The sequence below is a fragment of the Alternaria ethzedia genome (assembly GCF_023757985.1).
Source record: "Alternaria ethzedia strain BMP 0044 chromosome Unknown scaffold_9, whole genome shotgun sequence".
Classification (NCBI taxonomy): Eukaryota; Fungi; Ascomycota; class Dothideomycetes; order Pleosporales; family Pleosporaceae; genus Alternaria; species Alternaria ethzedia.
The window spans coordinates 130,255-154,825 of record NW_026056202.1 but is presented as its reverse complement, the minus strand read 5'-3'; the positions used below and the strand labels follow the sequence as shown (position 1 = coordinate 154,825).

Genomic DNA, 24,571 nt, shown 5'->3' with positions numbered 1-24,571 from the left:
ATTTAGTAATATAAGTTTTAAAGATTAGCTTTTTATTAAACTATATCTTTAGCTAGTATAAAGCTATCTAGCTACTATTTATTTTAAAAAGAATAGTATAAATTTCTTAGTTATTAAGCTAGATAAAAAGAGAAAGTAGACTTTATTTTCTTATTAGGTAAATTAGCTTAGTCTTCTTAGAAATAAATATAATTTTATTTACTACTCTTTATTTATTAATAGACTTTAAATTAAAGGCTAGTAATATAGTACTTTTATCTAAAAAATAGACTATTTTATAAATATAGATATTATTAGTATATCTAAAGTATAATTATTAGTTCTAGTTTAAAAGTTTAGCTAAGTAAAGAGTATAAAGAACTAGTAATAGTAGTAATTTTTAGAGTATTTTATAGTATATAAAGTAAGCTAAAGTAGTAGTATTTTTTAGTTTTATATAAATAGTTCTATTAGATAAAAACTTTTAAATAAGCTTTCTAAGAATTAAAGGCTAGCTTTACTTTTTAAGTTATTAAAGAAACTAATTTTTAAGTAGCGTATTAAATATCTTTTAAATATTTATAGTAGCTATAAATATATACTTATATCTAGACTAGACTATCTCTATATTATAAATAAAAAAAGTAACTAGGTTTATAGCTAAGCGCTTAAGTAGTGTACCTCTATACTATAAGCTAAGAATATTATATACTATAGTAATATAGGCTATCTACTTTATAATAATTTAGTTAAGACTTTTATCTATATATAATATAAGAGTAATAAGTTTTATTAAGTAAAGAAAGAACTTATCTTTCTTTTTAATTTTTAGAATTATAGCTATTTCTATATTACTTTATATATCTTTATAATAAGTTTTAGTAAAATATTTTTAGTAAATAGTATATATAAAGTACTTAATATATAACTAGTATACTTTAAGTAATTAAATAGTAATTTTATTAGGCTTAGAGAAAGTACTAAAAACGCTAATTATACTTTTTTTAACTTTTTCTATTAAAATATAAGTATTTTAAAGTAAATACTTATTAGATAACTTATCTATAAAAAGTAGAAGCTTAAAAAAGTTATCTTCTACTAAAAAGTAGTTTAGTATAGCTTTTTATAAAGCTTTAGCCTTTTTTAAAAATATAGTAAAAGTTTAGCTATTAATAATTAGTAAAGTATCTATTTAGTTATATATTATTTTATACTATTTAACTAGCTTATAAAAGTTCTAATTAGAGATATAAAAATTAATATAGTATTACTAGTACTTTTTCTTAGCTTTTCTAACTTTAGTAAGAAATACTTTAGTAGTATTAGAAAGTAGCTTACTATTAAGAGCTTTATTTCTAATATAAGCTTTATATAAGGCTTAGTACTTATTTATTTACTAAAGTACTAAGTAGCTTAATTTATAAGCTAGCTTACTAGTAACTTTAATAGTATTATTTATAGCTTTAGTAATATTTACTATACTATTTTTAATTTATTATACTATTAAGTTATAGCTAATAAGCCTAAGACTAATAAAATTTAGTTTAACTAGTCTAGTAAACTAGAGTAAGTTATAGTTAGAAACGTAATAGTAATACTATTTTAATACTTATTAGCTATAGCTAAGTAAAATAGTTACTAAAGTATTATAGTTAAATTCTAAATATAAAGTAGCTTATACTAAAGTTCTAGTAAAGAGAATATTTAAAAAGAAAATATTAATAATATACCTAGCGTAATAAGTAAGCTTTTTAGGTTCTTTAATAAAAAAAAAGTTATTTTAACTAGTCTAGTAAGTAATCTTTAATTTACTATATATAGTAATAAACTCTAGCTTAAAAAGTTTATAATAAGTATTTAAGTTCTTTTTAATAAAATAATTAAAAGAAAACGTTAAAAAAACTAAGTAGTATAATATTAAGCTATTTAAAAGTTATTAGTAGAAATTTAAAATAAAGTATCTATTAACTTTAATTTATAAGAAGTTTTTACTAAAGTAAAGCTAAATAATATTAGCTTTAAAGCTAAAGACCTTTTAGATATAAGTTAGAACTTATAAGTAGTTCTATTTTTAAATCTTAGAGTTATTCTAGCTAATTACTAAAAAAAGTATATAGTAGCCTAAGTAAGTAGAAGTCTAAATACTAGTTATAGTAAAAAGTTCTTAAATATAAATAATATTAATTTTAGTATTCTAAGTAAGTTAAAAAGTAAAAATATAGTAGAGTAAGCTTCTAGCTATATTAGACTAGTAGATTTATAGCTAGCTATTATAGTTCTATAAATAATTACTATTATTATTTAAAAGTTATCTTAATATAAGTATAAATTAGTACTTATTTTAGTATCTATATATTTTATAGAAAAAAAGTTAGTATACTTAGAGTTTTTAAGTTTAATACTTTTAGTAGAAAGTTAATAAAAGCTAAGATCTTATATTAGTACTACTAATTATTATAGCTTAGAAAATTCTAGTACTTTAGACTTACTTATTAATTTCTACTTAAATATAGTACTTTTAAAATAGCTTTTCTTATTAGTAGCTACTATAGTAGTACTTTATACTAAAGGCCTAGATATATTACTTTTAGTTAACTTAATAAATATTTCTTTAAAGGCGCTTATTAGTAAATTTATAGTAGCTATAGTAGCTACTAATATTACGCGTTAACTAAACTACTTTATAGTTAATAGTATTCTTTTTATAAAGTATACTATTTACTTATTTACTTATAATAGAGCTATAAAATAGTTAGAGTAAGTAGTTTTATAAGAGCTATAGTAGTTAAAGTACTTTAGTATATTTTAGTAGCTTTTAACTAGACCTTTATATATAGCTAATAGCTTACTATACTTAAAATAGTAGACTACTTTTATATAGTTTATAATTTTATAATACTCTTAATAGCTAGAGTTATATAGTAAAATAAATAAGTTTTTTTAAATTTTCTTTAAATAGTTACTCTAGCTAAATAAATAAAAAGTATAAAGTAAAGTAAAGAAAGAAATAATTTATATAATTCTTCTATTCTTCTAGAAGCTATACTATAATAGTTAAATACTTATAAATTATACTTTAGTCTATAAAAGTACTTTATTATAAACTTTATTTAAGTAAATAGAAATAAAGCTATCTAAAATTAATTTATAGTAGCTATTAACGCTTTAGACTATATAGTTAACTTAGTACTTAAATAGCTTAGTATTTTTACTTTTAACTACTCTAATTATAAGTTTATATAGTTCTTAGTTTATAAAATAAGCTTTAATATTTTTATTATAGAGTATAATAGTCTAACTAGTTTTTATAGCCTTAGCCTAAAGTATATTAAATAAAGTAATTTTATTTTTAATAGCCTTTATAACAGCCTTATATATAGTAAATAAAAAAGCTTATTATATATATACTACTAGCCTAAAAGTAATAAAAATATAATTATCTATAAGTAGTAGATAAGCTATAAAGCGTAGTACTAGCTTTATTATTAGTACTACTTTTATCTTAGTAGCGCCTTTTTATAAAAGTATAAAATTTTTTAAAGTTTTTACTATATTTACTTAAAAGTAGTAAAATAAACTAGTAAAGGCCTTAGTATTACTTTTAGAAGCTAGTAAAAAGTTAAATAATAAGTAAATAGCTTTTAATATTTATTTTTATAGTTTTTTAGTAATAAAAAGCTAAGTAAAGTTAGTAAAATAATTTAAATAGCTATTAATAGCTATAGCTAAGTCTTAAATAATATTATAGTAAGCTTTTATAGCTTTTTAGTTTACTTAAATATACTAATAAATAGTATTTAAGATAGCTTAGTATTTTAATAGTATACTTTTACTAATAAAAGCTATAGTATAATTAAGTTTATACTATTATTTTTTATTAAAGATATATAAATTTTTATAAGCTAAACTTTTAGAGTTATTTTATTAAGTTTAGAAAAGCTATACTAAGTATAGTAAACTTTTAAATATTACTATATTAGCTATTTTAAACTATTTACGTATAAGTATAAATATTTAGTTAGCTAAAGTAGTTAAAAGCTACTACTATAAATTAATTAGTATAAAAATATTAGTAAAAAGTTAAAGTTCTAGAATCTTAAAAAGTTAGTGTTTAGTGGCAAGTTCTTAAGAGGGACGACAGAAGGCGGATATGCCCGTGGTAAGAACGATGTGTTGATCAGAAGCCTCTCCTTGCTATTAGAACTCGCTGTTCCAAGCCCCTGCGCCGGTAGGAAGGCTGCTAGCAATGCATTCTTGTTCTTGCGGTCTCCGGGAATCTTTCTTTTCATCTGTCTAGCCTCTTGTAGCATGGCTTGATACTGTTCCATGGCTTTCTCGGGCTCATTGAATTTTGCGCGCACATCCATTGTTCCGCAATCTCTGATGGCGAAAGATGTGAAAATAGAGAGATGCCTTTCGTGGCGACCTAAGGGCTTTTCAACCCAGACGCCTGGTTGTCAAAAGCGCTCGCCTTGTGTGTTCAGCAATCATCTTCAGAGGGAAACACATGTGTTTGTGCCATACCTCGCGTGCACATGAGCAAGCCAGGCTGAATGTGGCATGTGCTAGAAGTATACATCCACCATCTTCGATACACGCTTGACCCCGTGCTTTCGACATGTTTTCCACAGAAGCACGCGATCATGCTGCCACATGCGCAAATGTCGCAAAGGAACAAACCTGTCGCAGAGGCATGTGGAGATGCCGATACTACCACGGTCCCTAGTTGTCGCCCGGCCAGTTGATGAACAAGCTATCATCCAACTCTTCGAGCAGCCTCCGTCTCAGCTCCTCATCCGAAGATATCAGCTCATCATCAGGATCATCTATCGGCTCGGCGAGCGCTGGTTGCGGCGCTGGCTTCGATCGCGACTTCGATATACGAACCAGATTACCTCTCTTTCCGTACTTGAATCCCTCTGGAGGTGGCGGTGTCGCAGGTCGTGGCAGCGGCTCAGGGCTCTCCACCTCTCGTGGCGGACATGTGCGATTGATGCCGTAAAAGGTAAGATGTCTTCTCCATTCCTTCTTTCCGGCAATGTGTATGCCTGGTATCCGCATCTTCAGGTAGCCGTTTCCTAGGAAGGACATACCGAGTCGCACTTCTGGGTTCCCAGCACCTTCATAGTTTTGGCGGATGCCTTGGAGTGGTTGTAGCTCTACGGACGGGGCTTTGGGGAGGTTGAGAGGGAAGTGCCATTCGTTCTTGAGGCCGTGCAGAGAAAGCTTTGCAGTGGCTTCCATCGAAGAGAGCGCTGTGTCGTTGCTGTGATCTCCGATAACAAGCTTCCCCGTCTTCCAATGATGGAAGTTGAACTGTCCAGTGTATATCAGCGCTCGGTTGTCGACTTCGTGTAGGTCAAGATAGTTAGGAGAGTAAAGATCCCATTCGCCTCGTACGTCACCGACTTGCACTTCCTCTTCTCGATGAAGTCTTATCGTTAGATGTCTCTGCGCTCTCTCGACGCGCTTCTCGTGCTCTTCTTCCACCTTGATGGCTGCATCATAGCCATCACCCTCAACCTCGAAATCGGCGAGCTCTGAGTCGCCGGAATCTGATTCGTCGGAGACGGTTTGGTCGTTGTCAGGTAGAAGAGAGGATTCTAGCGCATTCTTTATTCCTTTCCTGGCTTCAATCGGCCAGTCTCTTGGAGTACCGAAGTTCGCATTCTCTTGCGCGACTCGTTTGGCGGTGTTGGCATTGCGACTGACTGTTGCATCATCGGTCGCCTTGCGTTTGGGAGCTGATCACGTCAATTCAGCCCGTCTCAAGGCTCTTGATGGTATACGCACCTCTCTTGGGCGGCATCACGATCTGTGAGCATCTTGACGCGTGTTGGAAGCGTGGGGTCGCGTCCAGCCGCGCGCGTGTGATCGGCGGTGATTACGTCATCTCATCTCGTCTTATCCCTCTTCGGGTGGGCAATACAAAAACGTCTCTTCTCCTGCAATCTTTACGCTCATCGCAGTACAAGACACGTTCATCTAACACCAGTCACCTTGTACTTCCCGTCATTGTCACTTTCCACATGGGTCGTGACTGCGATAACGAAACGATTGCATCCGTCAAATCTATGCACTACCAAAGGACAGACGACATGTAGACAAAAAGTCTCCCGTTAATGCACAAGAAACGATCGCGTGACATCCCTGTACTCCATTCCGAGATCCCGACAAATTTGTTCCTGGCTGTAGTCCGGATAATTAATAGGAATTAGCTTCTCCAAGAACTCATTACACTCCTTGTCCCTAGCCCTCTGCTCCGATGTCAAAAGCGCCGTGGTGGAGACGTGGTAGTCATACGCTCCCTTCCCAGCCACGATATCCCACTTGTTCTGCCAGTCTTCAGGGACCTCGGGAGAGTTCGGACCACCAAAGACAGCAGCAGTAGGAAGAAACTGGCCTTCGTATGCCGGGTTGCGGGGTTGAAGGTTCACAGTACCGCGATGAGCTTCTGCGCGCAGGTAACACATGTTGCCGACGCGACTGATGATGTGGTCGAGGACGTCCCATATCTCCGGCTTCTTGTTTGCCGAGGACAACATCGCAGATGCCATTGCGATGTCTCGGATACATTTCAGACTGACTTTGGATCCAGGAACCGAGCTAGCTTTCAAGTCCCCAAAGTCTCGCAACCAGGCTTTGATGACGTGAATCATTTTGTTGGCGATGAGATCTAGCGTCATGATGTCGAAGTTGAGAAGGAATTCATCCTCCTTCATGGCGTCTCGATACGTCTCAAGTGTCTGGAGAGGACTGAGTTCTTGTTTGCGACGCTTGCCATGCTTTGACTTCTTCGATTTGTTTTCCAACCGATGTCGGACCACGCGCTCCAGAAGCCAGATCGGCTCGTTCTTATTCTTGCCATTCTCGTCCGTCTTCAGCATCACCCGCTTTAGGCCGTCAAAAGCGGAAGCCTGTCTAACGAAAGCGGAGAAGATTTCCAGTTTGCGGCCGCCTAAATTTTTCTTCGTGTCCATCGTCTCGAACAACTCATACATTGGCCTGCCGGCGCGCTTGTGCTTAGCAAGCACACTGGGACTGAAGCCTCGCATCAAAAGTAGCCGCTTATCGCACTCTTCGTAACCGACCGGACGGGTTCCTAGGAAGATATGCGTCTCGGTTTGCTTGGCGATGAGATATTCCATGTCAGGCCACCGTCGCAGCAGCCCGTTCTTGAGGCCGGCATTGTAGATGTGGCAGGCGAACAGGAGTTGCTCGGAATGTCTTGCAGCCTCAACACCGAACAGATGCACACCTTCCTTATGACGCTCTAGTGTGCATCCAGCATAGGTTGGTTGGTTCTCGAGGTAGAACGGGCCATCCACCAAGGTTCCTCCCCCGAGCCACGAATTGTGCATCTTGAACGTGTCGCTCACATGGTCAACCCTTTCAAGAGTCTCAAGAAGGCGATTCCATGAGGAGGCTAGTTGTGTGTACAAATATCGGCCCCATTCGCCGTCGTGGTTTTCTGCAAAGTCGATGTACCGTCTCAATGCGCCACTCATTCTTGCGTTACCATCCAGGAGATCCCTATGCGCACGAGGCACTTCCGCACCAAGCTCACGGTGCATGTCGACGAACATCTGGAGTGCGAATATGATCCAAGTGCTTGCTTTTTGCTCCTCATCGATTGTGTGAATTGCGCGAGCTAGGATATCATGGTCTCGTGTGAAGGCGCCTACATCGGCTGACCTAGAGAGGCTCAAGAAGACGCTAAGGCACCTTCTCATGTGAGTCTGCTCGGTTCTGGCAGTTTTCCTGCCAGAGTGATAATCTACCATCACTTCCTTCTTGCCGTCGTGATCGAAGAGATGGTCTCGGAAATATACGTTATAAGTATCTTTGCAGACGAAGGTTTGCGGTGACAGTTTGAAGTCATCGAGATCGTACCAGCCCATCTCGTCTTTCCGGGTGATACCGCTGGTACCTTGTTCTTCGAAGCTCTCAAGGAACTTGATCACTTTGTGGTGGCTTTCGAACTCTGGAAAGTCTTTGAGGAAGGCCTCGTTCACCCGTCGCAAGATGTCAACTGCGACATTGGCGGTCGTCGCTGCTGTGGTGAGCGCCAGGCTACGTTCCTTGTATCCGCGCCAGGTTTTGTGGACGAATAAACGAATTGCTGTCATATCTTTGAGGAAACAGAAAAGCGCAAAGGCCTTTTCACTCGTTCGGTTGGCGGACTCCTTAATACGGTAGCTTCGGCTCTGCGTGTCTGTCGACACCGAAGGCATGTAGCCCGATGGCTCAGCCTGCTCTTGAACCAGACTGAGGTGTTCGAAGAAGTTGGATGTGCGATTATCCGTAGATGCCCCTTTCTCGCGTTCTTCCTTGGTCTTGCCTGCTGTCGGCGCTTTGAGCGTGTGGTAATAGTAGTTAAGGATGTCGATGAAGAACTGATGGCCTTCATCATCAATGTCATCACCAGCTTCTCGCTCTGGTTTCGCTCGGTAGAACCCTGCACATTCTTTGCGAGCGGTGATGACACTCCACAAGATAGCTTCGATATCGGTCGGCAAAGTGATCTTAGCCTTCGCAAGGATGTCGACCAAGGTCTTGAATGCGTTTAGAGGTACTTCGCTCACTCCGTTTTGTCGGGCTGCAGCGCGAGCTTGTCCCTTGAGACGTGCGTTCTTGATCAACAAGTGGTCAATGGACTGGATTTTGGCGGCTGATGTTGCCAGCCAAGTAGCTACAATTTGCGTACCACTTTTGTATCTGATATGAGAGGAAGTGGTTAGCCAACCTGGGTAGACGATCTAGATAGCGAACTCATACCGTTTGTAGGTATCCACTAGAAGAGATGGTAGATGATCCATGATAAGCGCCGGCGCTCAAACGCGCGTTCTTTCTAGAGATAGGAAGAGATAGTAGACGCGAGTATTGGACGAAATGACAGAGTATGGAGAAAAGAGAGCTACTGACGCGGAGTCTGTGCGCGCTTAACCTATTCGATACCCTGAAACAGATACAGTCTCAACGACTATTTCCACGAGATGTCTTCTTTTGAACTGCGGAGTCTCAGTTCGACGCTCGTAAATGGTCTATCGATGAATGACTTGAGACGAAAGCAACTTGTACGTATCGCGATTGCGCTGGCAGTGGTAGACTTTCGCCGCAGTTTCCCATCCAAAAGAAGGGACAAAGACGTGTTCGCTCAGTCTGTAAGACAACGTGTATCCAATAATCAAGCGTCTACTTCAAAGTTTTGAATGAGACAAACAGCATGGGACACGCTCCGGTAGTCCTCTCTGCTAGCTCGACGGAATGTCGTCGCTTTCGGGGTCTGCTCGGTCCAACGAAATCAAAGAACGAAGGTCGCGCGATAAGATGGAGCCTGCGATTCTGCTATCAATCACCGAAACAAAAAAGGAAGCCAGCCACTCAGTCCAAGGAGAGGACGATACAATCCACCCCAGAAAACGATTTGGGAAGGGGTGATGGACGCATCGAGCTTGACTCGGCCGATAAGTGACGATAATGACAGGCGATTCAGCTCGAGGGCACACTGGATGCGCGGCAATAGTTCAATGATCGTTCGGTGGCACGGTGCTTGAGGAGAAGGGATAGCCCAGACGAAGTTTGAGGCTCCCAAGGTCCTGCGCTAATCCAATTAGCGCATTACCCCGCCACAACAACTGCCCCAGCCTTCATCGGACAGCCGAGCATACGTGAATTCCAATCACACCAATAGTCACATAACCTAATCTGATCAGGAGTTTCAAATCATGTATCTCATTCCGGTGGCCACCTGGGCAGTATAATCTTTCCAAATGTTTATCCAGCCCTTATTCCTCTAAACCCTTCACATCTCGGAGATATGTATCCGTATATCCCATGCCGAACCGCACACAAGTCATCAGATCCTTAGCCAAGGAAAACCGGTAATCCACTCTCGAGTCAATCAGTAAAGAGGTAGTGCAAGCAGCCGCTCAACACTGAAGGTTGCAAGCCTTGCACCTGCCATCATAAGCATTGCAGACATCATTGTGGCACTTGGCGTAGCAGTTCCTGTCGCAGTTACCCTATCGAAAGCCGCATTAGCATGATACTCCAATCCCCACATCCATATCATCAAGCACTCGAATCAAACTTACCGCACGGCAGCTATTATACTGATCATGACACATCTTGCACACATCCCCCGAGGCCATGCAAGTAGGACCGGGTTTCATGATGCACTGCTGGCCCTTGGGGCACGACCACTTCTTCTGCCAGCAGTGGTCCTTGCATTCGAGGAGGTCACCGTTGCCGCGGTTGCAGTACTCGGCGCCGTTGTTGGAACACTTGTCGCATTTGTCGATGGCGAAGGCGGGGAGGGTGATCATGAGGAGGCTGAGGAGGAGGAAGATGAGGTGGAGGGGTGACTTCATGGTGGTGTTGAGGGTAAGTTTTGGTTATGATTGGTGTTTGGGTTGGTCTTTCTGGAGGAATGTGTGAATAGATGGGGAGAAAGGAGGAGTTGACGAGAGTTGAAGGGAGGGGATTATATATGCTACCTCGGGTGCTTGGAACAGTAAGAAACGCGGTCAGCACGGCGGCAAGGTCACGAAAACGTCAGGAGCTGAGGGGAAGCGGTGGAGAGCCCGGCATGGTTTGACATCACCTTTACTTCAGCGTTTGAAGCCACACCTATCTTTTAGAAAGCTAGCAAGAGCGGTGGGGGAGGCGGCATCCTACACCTTGACCCTCGATATCAGAGTCAGTGCGCTAGACCTCCAGCTACAGCGACCTTTCTCATTGTTAAATTGTCACTGAAAGCCCGTAGTGTCGTGAAAAAGCACATTTACTCTGAGTATCCTCGACGAGTACCCTCCTCAAAAAAGCTTCCAATGCTGTATCGATCCAAAAACTTTGATACACACCCCAGCGTTGCATGTACCCAGCCGATTGAACACCGATCAATGTCGTTCCAAAGACTATCCAAACACACCCCACCCATATACTCCCACCCCAAACGCCTTAAATAGCCCCGCCCTCCTGAATCACGCGTCAGTCGGCCGATACCACGCACCCGCTTCTCGTCCCCCCAAATCCATCCCCCCAACACATCCCGACCACTTCAATCCCCACCCCCACACTCTCCCGGCCAGTTCGGATTCATCTCAGGAGGATAGATGCATTCCCCGTCCTTACACTTGCCGCAGGAGCAGACGATGTACGATTGCCAGAAGCCTTCATTGGTGCAGTGTGAAAGGGTGTAGTCGTCCTCTCTGCTGCAGCGGTCTGCGTCACCGGGCGTGCACTTAGGGCCGCGGGCGTCGTTGGCGAGAATGGAGAGGAAGAGGGTGAAAAAGGTGAGGAGGATGGGGATGAGGGGTGTGGATGACTTCATGTTGTTGGTGGTTTGGGTGGAGAGTTGTTGTAGTTGTTGCTAGTGGTGGGCTGTAGTCTGTTGTAAAGTGATGGAGATGTTGTGGTGGTAGATAGCGAAGGAAAGGTGGACATAAGCAAGAGGGCTGTTATATAGGTCTTAGGGATGTTCAATTCATGCTGCTATACGTGAATGACAGACTGTGGAAGTATGCATGTGTTTGTCATTGAGTACAGCGAACGCATCCGTTGACTCTGTGAGCTTGATTTGTTCCATCAGGAAAACGGAGGGTAGCTGGTTCGTAAAAGTCCTGAGAACATAACAGATCCTCCATAACAATGGGTGTTAGATGATAACATCAACTCCACAGCTATCACTTTCGACCGCCTTCCTTTATTGAAGCATCCCCATCATATTAGCCACCGCTCTGCCATTTCATGCTCAGACTATCGTCTTCTGGTCAGCGAATGCCTTATAGAGGAAGTCTCGACACTTACCATACCTCTGCCAGCAGCCATCTATCGTCCGATACAGTGCGCGGACGCGGTCTCACACCACTGAGGGTAAGGGCACCTGTAGTTCCTCTGCCAAACACCGTTGACGCAGATCTGGACCGCATGGCCACCGGGGGAGCATCGGGTAGCGGCGCGGTGAGGACATCTGTCTGGCTTTGATCCCGAGGTGGCGATGACGGGTACGGTGACTGTGAGGAGGGCCAGGATGGCGGAGAGAGTGGATGTGAATGACTTCATATTGACGACGTATAGGTTCCTGAGGTAGGTGCGATGGGGGATCTGGGTATAGACGGTAGGAGGAAAGTGCAGTTGCAGGTAATGGAATGAAGGAAGACAGCTGAAGGTCTGATGATGGAGAACTTGCGCGAAAGTGAGTACTGTTTGTGCGTGGGTGAAGCTACCTAGGTAAGAGAACTGGTGATGAGTTTTGTTTCGTCAGTGGCATGACGACGCGATGCACGTTTACTCGGCTCTTGCACATGAGGCAGGTGCGGTCGACCCGACCCTCGAAGTGAGAGCAGATGCGGCTTTCCAACACTGGAGACATCTAAAGCGGTTTTCAAGACGATAGTTTACGCGCTGGGCTCCGGAAGGACTTTTGATTACCGGCCTCGTCCAAATATCATCGAGTCTCGGGCGTGCTGTAGAAGGTCTGGACGCATATGTAGGCAATTGTCATTAGTGACATTGACATGTATATCACAAAGGTCCCGTCGTTCAAAGCTCAAATCTCGATATCTCAGTTGAGAGTGCGTAACAGGGCTCGTCGAGATAACGTTGTTGTTGTTGCGCAGCAATGTCCACCATGAGCTCAAGTCGTCCCTCCCCAACGCACTAGCTCCTCTTGGCGAACAAGGGTCTCTCCGCGCATCGCGAATTTCCAGTCCGACCATCACCACCAACACCAACAACCCACCTCCGCCTTGCCCCCGCCATTGCGCCTCACACAACACCCACGATGAACGTCTCCGCATTCCGACCGGTCTTCCGACCCTACAAACCCACTCAAACCACGCAAGCGACAAACATCTGGCAAAGAACCGCACAATGGACATGTCCGCAGCAGCAGCAAAAGTCGCAACGAGCAGCCTTCTCATCGACACCAAACATGCAGAAGAGGAGTAAAAAGGGACCGGGGAATGATCCTAGGATAAGTACGTCTCCCCCTTCTATCTCCCCATCAACCCACCCCGATGTAACCCAATCCATCCCATCCAATTCCCTCCACCAACCCTCCCCTCACCACAAAACCCCAGCTAACACCCCCCACAGCAAACATCCGCTACCACCTCTCCCACCCCCTAACCCCCCGCCCCCTCCACTTCTCCCGCAACCGCTCCCTCCGCCACTGGACAATCCACCGCGCCTGGCTCTTATTCCTGCGCAAACGTCGCTGGGCCGAAGAACGCGCCCTAGAACGGCAATACATGGCCATGCGGTCTGCATGCGAGCACCTGCGTCTCATGGACAACAACGGCAATCTTGTGAAAGAAGAGGAGGCTGGGGGCCGCGGCGCGGATCCGAGTCGCCTAGGGACGAAGGGCAGGGAGGTGGGAAGGTTGTATCGCAGTGCGATGTTGAAGCGGGGGATTTGGGGGAGTGTGCCGGTGGAGTATGGGAGGGTGCAGACGGATTTTCCGGCGAGGGAGGGGTGGAATCATGGGTGGACGAGGGATTAGATGGTTTGGGATGGTCTGGGATGGATTGTGGGTGTTGGACAAATGTGGATGCAATGATGGGATTGTACAATATGTATATAGCAAAAAGGCGGTCGATGTCGTTATTCGCATCGCGTATACATTCATTGCCGTGAACGTTTATCAAATATGACAAAGCATGCGTGTGATATCTCATTGGTAGATTACTGTCTTCTAGTTTACTGAGTGAGCCCGATCATTCCTCTCTCAAGAATATACAACTAATCGCCAAAAGCAGAAGCCGAAATGAGTGGATGATGATGGCGCGTTCTCGTCAATCATTAAGCCAACATCTTTCGAGTAGATAAAGCTAGAGAACCCGACAAACGTATGTTTCTGCCTCGGCTTCCAACAGCAGCATCAGAACAGCCAGTCTTTTCTCTTCTCTTTCCAGCTCCATCAAAACAGAAAAAGGTTATGTGTAATGCAGTTTACGCGCTCAAACAGTAAATCGCCCATAAAGAAGAAAAATGAAGAAGAATCGAAAATTGAAGGCCCCAAATATATCGTACCAACTCCAGTGTGTCGTGACTCCGCCCAATGCAGTGTGTGTGATATGAAGATAAGAAGAAGATATAAGATGCAAGAGAAGACGATTTCTCAAAGTCTCACAGGACAACGCATCCGCACCCGGGATTCTCCTTCTTATCCACACTCAGCAGCGCTGCCCTAGTCGCCGCTTCAAAAACATCGTCCACGCCATCCCCTGTCAGGGAACTACATTCTAGGTATTTCCTCGCGCCAATCATGTCCTTCATATCGGCGCCTTGTTTCGGTGTCGTAAACCTCAAGCTCTTCTTGCGCATTTCTTCCTGTGCGAGGGGGTCGTCGCGGAGATCTTTTTTCAGGCCGACGAGGATGATGGGGACGGTGGGACAGCGTTCGCGGGCCTCCTCTGCCCACTTGTGCTTAACGTTATCGAGGGAGTCGGGGGAGTCGACGCTGAAGCCGATGAGGATGACGTGCGCTTTGCTGTAGGCGAGGGGACGGAGGCGCTCGTAGTCTTCTTGGCCGGCTGTATCCCATAGGGCGAGTTGTACGGACTTGCCGTCTACTCTACAGTCGGTGACGTAGTTTTCAAAGACGGTTGGGACATAGCGCTAATGACGGGTTAGGATATTGGGGAGACGGCTTATCGGTCGATGTATTGGACGTACTGTTGGAAAATATCCGAGAGTGAAGACGCTCAGAAGACTAGTCTTGCCGCAAGCACCGTCGCCAATAATGACCAACTTCCTAAAGGCACAAGATCAGCATGTTGTGTGGGTGAAGGGTGCATGGTGTGACAGCGTCGGCGTGACAGCGTCGGCGTGACCGAGAGTGGATGTCGGCGCAAACAAGAGGATGAAGTGCAGTGCATGACCAAAAAGAGGAAGAATTGAGCGCGAGTCGATAAAAAGTGGACATGGGGGACATGTAGGGTGGCCTATTTTTAGTTGGTCGTGTCGTCGGACCGGGTGCGCCAATGCAAGCTATGGCGCAAACCGGGGTGCCTCAGCTCCAACGATGCATCGTACCATTGCAAGAGAAAACTGAATGTGATGGAGAAATCGGAGAAACTGCTGGGTAGACGCAGAATTGGTGTCGTCAAAAGAGAGTCGGACGGAAGGAAATAACGTTGGGAAAAGCAATTGCGCGCGTAAGAAAACGGTCGTGAGAGATCGACATGAGATAAGTTTTGACCAGGGTCCAGAAAGTGAAGATCAAACGTACCTGCGCATTACAGGCTCGCCATTCTGCTGCTGCTGGGCCATTGTGGGGGTGTGTTTGGGGAAATGCCGCACTCAGCGGGAGCCTTGTCCGGAGATGCTGGGTCGTGTTATTGGCTGGAGCGCGTTCGCAGTTGCGGTCGTGGTGTCGTGGAAGCCGAGAGGAGTGGTGCGCGGGTGGAAGGATACAGTGAAGTAGCCTTGTTTGCGCGAGAGTGTTGTCGAGGGTGTTGTCGGGGTAATGCGAGTGTAATGGCGCGAGCGAGGTGGTCTCGGGCCCAACGATGGTGATTGGCGATGTTATGGCTCGCGACGAGCGAGTGTCAATGGCGCGCCGGGGCGAGAGAAGCGACAGACGACCGGAGGGGTGGTGAGTGTCGGTGGATGGGCGTCGAGGTGAAGGTGAAAGCAATGCGTGAGTCCGGCGACAGCAATGGGTGATGGGGAGCAAAAAGCGGTGGTGCAGTAATGAAGTGGACGGGCCGGTGTTTAAGAATGAAGCTTGGGGACGATCACAGCGGAGACAGGCACGAGCTAAAGCTACAGACGGCTGGGCTGGGGTCGGGGGACGCTGGCACTGGCGTGGTCAGGGTGCGGTGTGCGAGAGCGAGTGTGTTGAGATACGAATGAATGGCCGTCGCGGAGCACTTGCACTGCACAGCCTCTCGCCCAGTTCCTTCCGTTCCAGAAGACGCCAAGACGTGGCACCTGCGGCAGGTGCGAATCGCAACGCGGTACCACAATGGGCCGACGACCATCAACAAGAGGCTACGACAGCGCGGCATGTGCTAGCAGCCCGAGCCCGAGCACACGACCGTCATACCCCAAAGCCTGAACGCCTGTCTGCCGCGACACAGCACGAAGCCCCCCATCTGCCCTGGTGTGCGTGACGCCCCTCCAATTCCTCTCCTCCACCTCCACCTCGCACTTTTGCTCCCCGGTGGCCGTACGCTAGCCCTCCCGCGCCATCGCCCGAGCTGTCACCCACTCGACTCCCCAGACCCGCGCTCTAACAGCCGTGCAGCAGGACACCGCGACACACACACACTGCCCCCATGGCCCAGGGAACACGCGGGCCCGCCCCGGCTCAACTGCCGCCCAACGGCACTGCGACGCACGCCCACGATGCCACCCCGACCGCCGTCAACCGCAAGAAGCAGAAGCGACGCGAGAAGGAGGCCGCCAAGCGAGCCGCACAGGAGCCGCCTGCGCCTGCGCCCGCGCGGAATGGCGTGTCGCCTGCCCGAGGGCCGCCCGGCCAGCAGCAGTACGCCGACGCGGAGCTGGACGAGGCGGCGTACGACGAGGGGGAGTACTACTCGGACGAGGAGTACGAGCACGCCTACGGCACAAACGGCGACTACCCGCAGGGCTACGGCCACGCCCCAATGCGCAGCCAAGCGGGCAAGAAGACGCGGCGGAAGAAGAAGGCGCCCTCCGCACCCCCTCCGCTGGCCTACACCCAGCACGTCGCATCACGCCTCAGCCCCGCACCCGCCCACCAAATGTCGCCCGCCCACTCGGTCGCGCGCTCCGGCGCCCGCGGCGACCGCATATGGAACACGACCATGCAGGACGAGCGGGACCGCATCCGCGAGTTCTGGCTGTCCCTCGGCGAGGACGAGCGCAAGTCGCTCGTCAAGATCGAAAAGGAGGCGGTCCTGCGCAAGATGAAGGAGCAGCAGAAGCACTCGTGCAGCTGCACCGTCTGCGGGCGGAAGCGCACCGCCATCGAGGAGGAGCTGGAGGTTCTCTATGATGCATATTACGAAGAACTCGAGCAGTACGCGCACCACCAGCAAGACGTCGGTAGTTTCATTCCCGAGGCTAATTATGGTTATGCGTCCAGTGCTCCTCACCACCCGCGCCCCATGCTGAACCCCCACCCCCCGCCCGGCCCCTACGACGACGAAGAAGAGTACGACTCGGGCGAGGAAGAGGAGGAAGACTCCGAGTACGACAGCGAGATCTCGTCAGAAGGCGGCTACAGCTCAGGCGAGCGCAGTCTGCCGCCGCCCGAGCCCTCAGACTTCCTCCAGTTTGGCAGCAGTCTGCAGGTCAAAGGTATGCCCGCCCCCGACCCGTGCTGGGAGCATGCTGATTCATCCTTTTAGGTGGCATACTTACGGTTGCTGACGATTTGCTCAAGAACGATGGGAAGAAGTTCATCGAGATGATGGAGCAGCTCGCTGAGCGTAGGATGCAGCGGGAAGAAGATGCTCAAGTCCAGGCTCACCCCGGCGCCCAGCACCGATCCTACAGCGGCCACAGCCACAGCGCGCCTCCGCCAGACGAAGACGACTACGACGAAGAGGGCGAAGATGAGGAGGAGTACGACGACGACGACTACGAGGAGGACGAAGAGGATGAGGAAGTGCGTATTCTAGGCTGGACTATCTATCTGCAACTAACCCCGCCCAGGGCGCCATGACCGAGGAGCAACGGATGGAGGAAGGCCGGCGAATGTTCCAGATCTTTGCAGCGCGAATGTTTGAGCAGAGAGTGCTCCAGGCGTATCGAGAAAAGGTGGCCGCGGAACGACAACAAAAGCTACTCGAAGAACTGGCAGAGGAGGATGTGCGGAAAGATGCAAAAGAGGCAAAGAAAGCAAAGGAAGCCCAGAAGCGCAAGGAGAAGAAGGACAAGCAACGGCAGCTGAAGGCGGAACAGGAGGCTCGCAAGGAAGCCGAACGAGCAGCCAAGGAAGCCGAGGCCAAGGCTGCGGAGGAGAAGCGACTAGAGGAACAGCGGAAGAAGCGAGAAGAGCAGCGCAAGAAGAAAGAGGCTGAACGCAAAGCCCAGGAGGAGGAGAAGCAGCGCAAGGAGGCCGAGCGTCTGAAACGACAGCAGGAAGAGCGCGAGCGACAACAGGAGGCAGAGAGAAAAGCACGCGAACAGAAAGCCCTTGAGAAGAAGGCCAAAGACGAGGCAAAACGGAAGGAACGTGAAGAGCGGGAAGCGAGGGAGAGAGAAGCGAAAGAGAAGAAGGCACAGGAGGACAAGGACCGCAAGGAACGGGACTCGAAAACCAAGGGCCAAACGCGCAAGGAGGATCAAGCCGCCGCTGCAGCTGCCCACAACGCTATTGCGGGTGCGAAAAAGGCCTCACAGCCAGTAGCTGTTGCGCTACCTCCTCAATTGCTAAAGCAGAATTCGTCTACGGGAATGCCATCGCCGCAGGTCACGCCAGCTGTACCGAAGGCTCCAACCCCGAACCGACCGCGCCAAACATCGCACCAGACCTCCCACGGCTCATCGCCAAAGACTCCCCATGCTACCCTAGGAACAAGCAAGTCGACATCCCCAACCTCCCAGCTGCCAAACCAGTCGATACCAAGGTCGATCTTGACGAAACCGCCAATCCAACAGCAAGGTCTAGGGACCCCGCATGGGCAGCCATCGTCGCCGATGCCACCTATGGGACCACCGCCAGGTATGCAGGGGCCGCCAGGGCTGGGTATGAACATGCCTCCAGGGCTGAATGGCTTCCCTGGTCATGGATCGATGATGCCTGGAATGATGGGACCACGTCCGAATATACCGTTCTTCCCACAGCCAGCGCCCCAGAGCTTCCGTGGATTCCCACCTCCTGGCATGCACACACCAGGTGCACTTCCAATTGGCCGTGGTTTCCCGATGGAAGGACCACCAGGTTTTCCAGCACCTCCAGGCTTCACTGCGCCAATGCCCTCCGCCTTCCCGATGGGCATGCCGACGCACTCGCGGCAGGGTTCGGGGTCTTTTGAACGACTCTCAAACGACAGCCCCATCACTGGTCCTCAAACACAGCCTATTCAACGGCCAACGCCTATCAAGCGCCCTTCAAGCGTGAAGCCGGGTGATGAGAATGGACAGCAGGGGTCCGATGTAGACGAACTGGCAAATCACCTAGGCAGTAAAGCGCTGCTGGACGACGATGACGAAATCCCCGAGCTACCCGATCGCCGCCCAAGCATGCAACAACACGGCTCAGTGAGAGCGCCATCATTCGGCTTCGCAGACATACCCGGCTCGCAATACGGCTCGTTCGGAGCACCAGGCGGCGGCAGCATCTGGGGCACACCACCCCTCCAGGGCTTCCACTCCGGTGCCAACTGGGGCAACTCGCCCACCTCCAACATCTTCAACAGCCCCTTTTCCATGAACACGACGCGCACCCTCGAACGCAACGCAAACGAGCAGCGCATAGTCTGGCTCCGCCGTACCATCTGCGCCGCATGCAAGACCCTCGCCCCCCGCGCCTCCGACGCAGACGGCTACGTCGACGCGTCGGAAGTACATCGCCAAGTCGAAGCTTCGCGCGGCGCTATGGATCCTGCTGTGAGCGTGGATGAGATCAAGGAGGCGTGCGATATCCTTGATGTCACGCATACGAATGGTGGTGGGAGCCTGGAGTACAAAGAAGATGCCAGTGGCAGGTTGTCGCATATCAAGTTTAGTGATGGCGCGATACAGGCGCCTCCGAGCTCGCTTGGTGAGATTGGCAGTCCTGTGCCAGGCCACAGTGTGCTTGCTGGTGGCTTTGGAGGCAGGTTTCCTGGATTGGGACCGCAGGGGTTCTGAGGAATTGATCGGTCTCCTCTCTTTCTGTTGGACTGTTCCATTCTTTTTCTTTTGGCCAATCAGTTGTCAGCCCTCATGCTTGTTTCTTTAGTAGACGAGAGACGGGTTGGAGGTATAGTCTAGTCTAGTCTCTTCCTCTTGTGGTTGATGGATGCAAGTGGAGGTAATCTAGTCGCTGAGAGATGTGCCATGATGGGATTTTGATGTGCTTTGATCTTGTGATGTGATGTGATATCGTTGATGCCCACGATGCTGACATGATGTTGTTTTGTGGAAACGTACCATGCATGAGCAACGGTGCTTGCTTAGACAGAAGTTCCTCGTCTTCATGATTTTCGTCTGTTCAGACACCCAAGCATACGCAAAGTACGCATTACATGGTATTAGAGGGGGTTCATTACATCATGGATTGCCATTTTGTATCAAGCACTCTTGTACATCTATTGACAACTTACGTGCGATCGAGCGCTATACTCAATACCCAAGAAGTCTCAATAGCACGGTAAACCGCCATTTAACATCTGAACGGTAGCCTGCAACTTAGCCTTGTCATGCTGTTGTGTGGCATTGCTCAAAGTGCCACTGTGATTAATTGTGAAAGCTCTTCTTCGAGTTGGGAAACCGGAAATGGCAATATATTACACATTCGCGTACGTTTACAAGTATGGAGAGAGCTTCAAACGTGTTAGTATACAAAATAAAGCCTGCTTCAACCTCGACATAGTCGCAACGATGATCAAGTTGATAAATCAAAATAAAATCTTTCTATAGAGAGCAATAATATGACAACTAAACATGCAGCTTCGAGACACTAATCTTTAAGGTTGAAAGCAACAACATGACATCTAACTAAACAGAGCGTAAAGCACTTCGCGTCTCCTAAGAATTTCGATCAAATGACGTTGTAGGATACAGCAAGAAAACCCGTTGATACTAAGGTGTAAAATTGACCTTGAATGCTGTTGAAGACAGACGCCAAATACCACATAACGTTCGACGTTGACGGGTAGTGTCGGACGATCCCCACCCAGTACACCGGAACACAGCACGTTGTGGCAACGTTGTAAGAGGAGCGGTCAAGCACGCCGCCTCGTACCATTGTCGCAAAACCCCGCAATTGCGACATCTCACCACTCTGCAATGCGTCCAGCCTGGGTAACGTCATTATGTTACATTGAATAGTCATCCCAAAGACTGAGTTCAGCAGCCTTGTAATCTGGTCGAGAAGGCGGCGAATTCCTGCGCTGCCCTCTCTATTAATAGGATGAAGCTGGTAAAAACGTGGTTAGCCAGGCACGCATCATCATCGTCGGTCCTGCATCGTCATCCCTGCATTCGGTATCCCTGCTAGCGCGTGTCGGCCGGCGGGGTCGTGAGAGCCTCATAGCTGAGCTTGCTGCAACGCCGAACATTCTACGTCTTTTCTCGCTTCAATTGAACCATTACACCACACCACCCGTTTTTCTTCTACCGTTACATCTTATTCATCGTATCTCTCACTTAGACACACCACACACACATCATGTCCGACCCCATCGCCGACGCTGCGCAAAAGCACCCTGCGCCCGAGGGCCTCAAGTATACATATGGAACTGCTGGTGTAAGCTCATGAGAGGACGGCTCGAGAGATTGAAGCATTCGGATGCTAACAGAGATTTTAGTTCCGAACAAAAGCGTAAGCTATCCCCTGCATTCATACGATAGATGGCTACGGTGCCAGCTATCGAGCACCTCCGCGCGCCGCAGCTGGCGACACTCCCACCACCGACCCTCCCACCAACACTCGTCACGCACGAAACTCCCGAACTACGCTTACCATAGCAGTGATGTCCTCGATTCCGTCCTCACTCGCGTTGGTCTCATTGCAGCGCTCCGGTCGCGGGCGCTCAAGGGAAAATGGATTGGTGTCATGATCACCGCTTCGCATAACCCTCCTCAGGACAATGGTGTGAAGCTTGTCGAACCAATGGTACATGTTTTAACAATAAGACGGAGGATTGGGCTAACAACTTTCTAGGGCAACATGCTGCAAGAGGAGTGGGAGGTCATCAGCACCGAGATGGCGAACAAGGCTACCCCCGAAGACGTCTCGAAATACTACCGCGAAATCGCCGCCCAGAATAAGATCGACCTCAGCATACCCGCACGCGTTGTCGTAGCCCGCGACACAAGAGCCTCGGGTTCAAGGCTTCTCGGATGCCTCGTCGATGGCCTGAACAGCGCCGGTGCTGAAGTCAAGGACTACGGCTTCCTTACCACGCCACAACTACACTACATGGTCAGGTGCTTGAACACCGAAGGTACTAAGGACGCTTACGGCACACCTACCGAGAAGGGATACTACGAGAAGTTCGGCGCGGCTTTCAAGACTGCACTCCGTGGAAAGAAGCCTTCTGGTAGCTTGACAGTGGATGGTGCCAATGGTGTTGGTGGACCGAAGCTGAACGAGCTCATTAAGTACCTCCCCACTAAGGAAGAAGGCGGTCTTGAGATCTCCGTCATCAACGATAACGTCATCAAGCCCGAGAGCCTGAACGTCGACGTAAGCAAACATATCTACAGGGGATGGAAGGTTGCTGATTCACGGACAGTGTGGCGCAGACTACGTCAAAACCAACCAGCGCGCGCCCCCTTCGTCCAAAGCTGGACCCGGTGATCGATGCTGCTCGCTCGACGGTGATGCTGACCGTGTAGTATACTACTTCAAAGATGAGAAGAACGTGTTCCGACTACTTGACGGCGACCGCATTGCGACTCTCGTAGCTTCCTTCCTTGGCGACACTGTTAGGCAAAGTGGACTGGCAGACAAGCTCAAGATCGGAGTTGTGCAAACCGCCTACGCCAACGGCGCCGCCACGAAGTACGTCGAAGACAACCTCAAGCTCAAGGTCGACTGCACACCCACCGGCGTCAAGTACCTGCACCATGCAGCCGAAAAGCTCGACATCGGCGTCTACTTCGAAGCCAACGGCCACGGAACCGTCATCTTCTCACACGACACCCTCGACACCATCGAGAAGCACGAGCCCCGCAACCCCGGGGAGAAGGAAGCACTCGACGTCCTGCGCGCCTGCATCAACCTTATCAACCAGTCCGTCGGCGACGCTCTCTCCGACTTCCTCCTCGTCGAAGTCGTCCTCGCACATAAGCACTGGGGCTGCCAAGAGTGGCTCTCAACATACAGCGACCTGCCCAACCGTCTTCTCAAGGTCCTCGTTAACGATCGCACCATCTTCAAGACTACAGATGCCGAGCGCAAACTTACCAGCCCAGAGGGTCTCCAGGCGCAGATCGACAAGGAAGTGCAGAAAGTGCGCCAAGGTCGCTCGTTTGCGAGGGCTTCTGGTACGGAAGACGCTGTGCGTGTCTACGCTGAAGCTGAGACGAGGGCTGAGGCTGATGACTTGGCGAGGAAGGTTAGTGAGCTTGTGAAGGCTGCGGGTAGCAACTAGGAGTTGTTTGTCGGAATAGAGCTGTTGATGATAACAATCCTGGGCACACAGATTCTCATGCTCTTGCATCGCTTGTACGCCTCCATCGAGCTCGGCATGCATCTGTCAGAGGATGGAGACGAGTTTTATTATTGGGATGGATGGATGGATGAATGAATGAATGGGATGGATGGTTCTAGTAGGGTAGATTAGATGGGGAAAAGCGAAATCCATTGATTTGTTCAATTTTGGGGTGTGATTGCGTTGGAGTTGGGACGTCGGTGTTGAGCTGTATTTTGGTTTTCGCGTGCAGTCCCAATCGGGTAACTTGTGCAAGCCGTTGATTGCGGTGGTAGGTGCCTGGTTTGTTACCACCACAGGGCCTCATGGCGTCTGAACGTCACGTTTGCTCGCAGGTATGATGGGAGAGGACGCGGAACCTGGATGTGGCTTCGACTTTTCGAGTGCGATTGAGGATTGATGTTATTTGACAGGAGATATGCTTGTTGGATGACTTGCTGGGTCGATTGATGGGAGCTCGTGGTCATGATGTAGTGCAGGCGCGTTGTCATCATCTTGTCCAATTTGCTCTTGACAGGACCTCTCAGCGCCAGCACCAGCGAGATCCACCCTCCGGAACAAATACATGGCATCGCAAAGCAGAGTATCCCTAAGATGGCTCGGTGTTCTTTCTCCCTCCCTCTTCCCCACTTCCGACACACATCGCATTTCACCGCTGGCTAGGATCTCGGCAGCACCGAGTTCACGGATCATCGGCACCCAATAAAACTCGTCGCAACCCACGATCCATCTCCAAGCATAAACGTGGCCCATCTCATATCGTCCGAAACATGCATATTTGAAACGAAAGTGGACTGGACAAGCCTCATCAAAACCGAAGAGCCGCCTGCGCACCGCCACATTTCCGTATCTCATTCGTCGAGTTATGCATCGCGTTACCTACCGCGTCACTTGGTACAAACTTGATCGAACTTGCGTGAGCGGGTGGCAGTGCAAAAGCATAGTGCAGCTTCATTCTTCCGCTCTCCGCAAACTACTCCGAGCTCACTAAGGGGCGATCTCTCTGGAAAATCTTAGGGCAGCTGGCCAGGCCCTGGAGGCCAAAAATAAAAACCACCCGCCAGAGATGCCATGGCAGAGCCGCGTACCCGGCGTTAAAACGGCGCGTTGGGACAGCCAATGGCTGGGCGTGCCTGGTGGAAGGCGGCTAGGGTCTGGCTCTAGCGAGGCGTCACAGCTCCCTCTAGCGCCGACGTCTTGACAGGGCACGACAGGGATCGACGGTCCTTTTCCATCCGCTCTCACGGGCAAGGGACGCGAGGCACTGCTCGTAGCTCTGAAC

General features: G+C 48.1%; 5 protein-coding genes across 5 annotated transcripts; 3 read left to right on the top strand and 2 right to left on the bottom strand.

Moving 5' to 3' along the window:
* Positions 1 to 4,701: 4,701 nt before the first annotated feature.
* On the bottom strand, positions 4,702 to 10,352 carry J4E87_004620 (uncharacterized protein; the record flags this gene model as incomplete). Its single annotated transcript, XM_049376239.1, has 4 exons — positions 4,702 to 5,723; positions 5,773 to 5,804; positions 6,136 to 8,636; positions 10,077 to 10,352. The coding sequence occupies 4 exons, from the start codon at positions 10,350 to 10,352 to the stop codon at positions 4,702 to 4,704; spliced, it is 3,831 nt and encodes a 1,276-aa protein (XP_049233750.1).
* A 2,414-nt stretch (positions 10,353 to 12,766) lies between these two features.
* J4E87_004619 (uncharacterized protein) lies at positions 12,767 to 13,487 on the top strand (the record flags this gene model as incomplete). Its single annotated transcript, XM_049376238.1, has 2 exons — positions 12,767 to 12,962; positions 13,081 to 13,487. 2 exons carry the CDS (start codon positions 12,767 to 12,769, stop codon positions 13,485 to 13,487), a joined length of 603 nt encoding a protein of 200 aa, XP_049233749.1.
* Positions 13,488 to 14,113: 626 nt separating this feature from the next.
* Positions 14,114 to 15,259, bottom strand: RHO2 (Rho GTPase; the record flags this gene model as incomplete). Its single annotated transcript, XM_049376237.1, has 2 exons — positions 14,114 to 14,561; positions 15,219 to 15,259. The coding sequence occupies 2 exons, from the start codon at positions 15,257 to 15,259 to the stop codon at positions 14,114 to 14,116; spliced, it is 489 nt and encodes a 162-aa protein (XP_049233748.1).
* A 1,010-nt stretch (positions 15,260 to 16,269) lies between these two features.
* Positions 16,270 to 19,777, top strand: J4E87_004617 (uncharacterized protein; the record flags this gene model as incomplete). Its single annotated transcript, XM_049376236.1, has 3 exons — positions 16,270 to 17,278; positions 17,329 to 17,588; positions 17,636 to 19,777. The coding sequence occupies 3 exons, from the start codon at positions 16,270 to 16,272 to the stop codon at positions 19,775 to 19,777; spliced, it is 3,411 nt and encodes a 1,136-aa protein (XP_049233747.1).
* Positions 19,778 to 21,299: 1,522 nt separating this feature from the next.
* J4E87_004616 (uncharacterized protein) lies at positions 21,300 to 23,229 on the top strand (the record flags this gene model as incomplete). Its single annotated transcript, XM_049376235.1, has 5 exons — positions 21,300 to 21,377; positions 21,439 to 21,452; positions 21,599 to 21,746; positions 21,795 to 22,319; positions 22,369 to 23,229. The coding sequence occupies 5 exons, from the start codon at positions 21,300 to 21,302 to the stop codon at positions 23,227 to 23,229; spliced, it is 1,626 nt and encodes a 541-aa protein (XP_049233746.1).
* Positions 23,230 to 24,571: the final 1,342 nt, after the last annotated feature.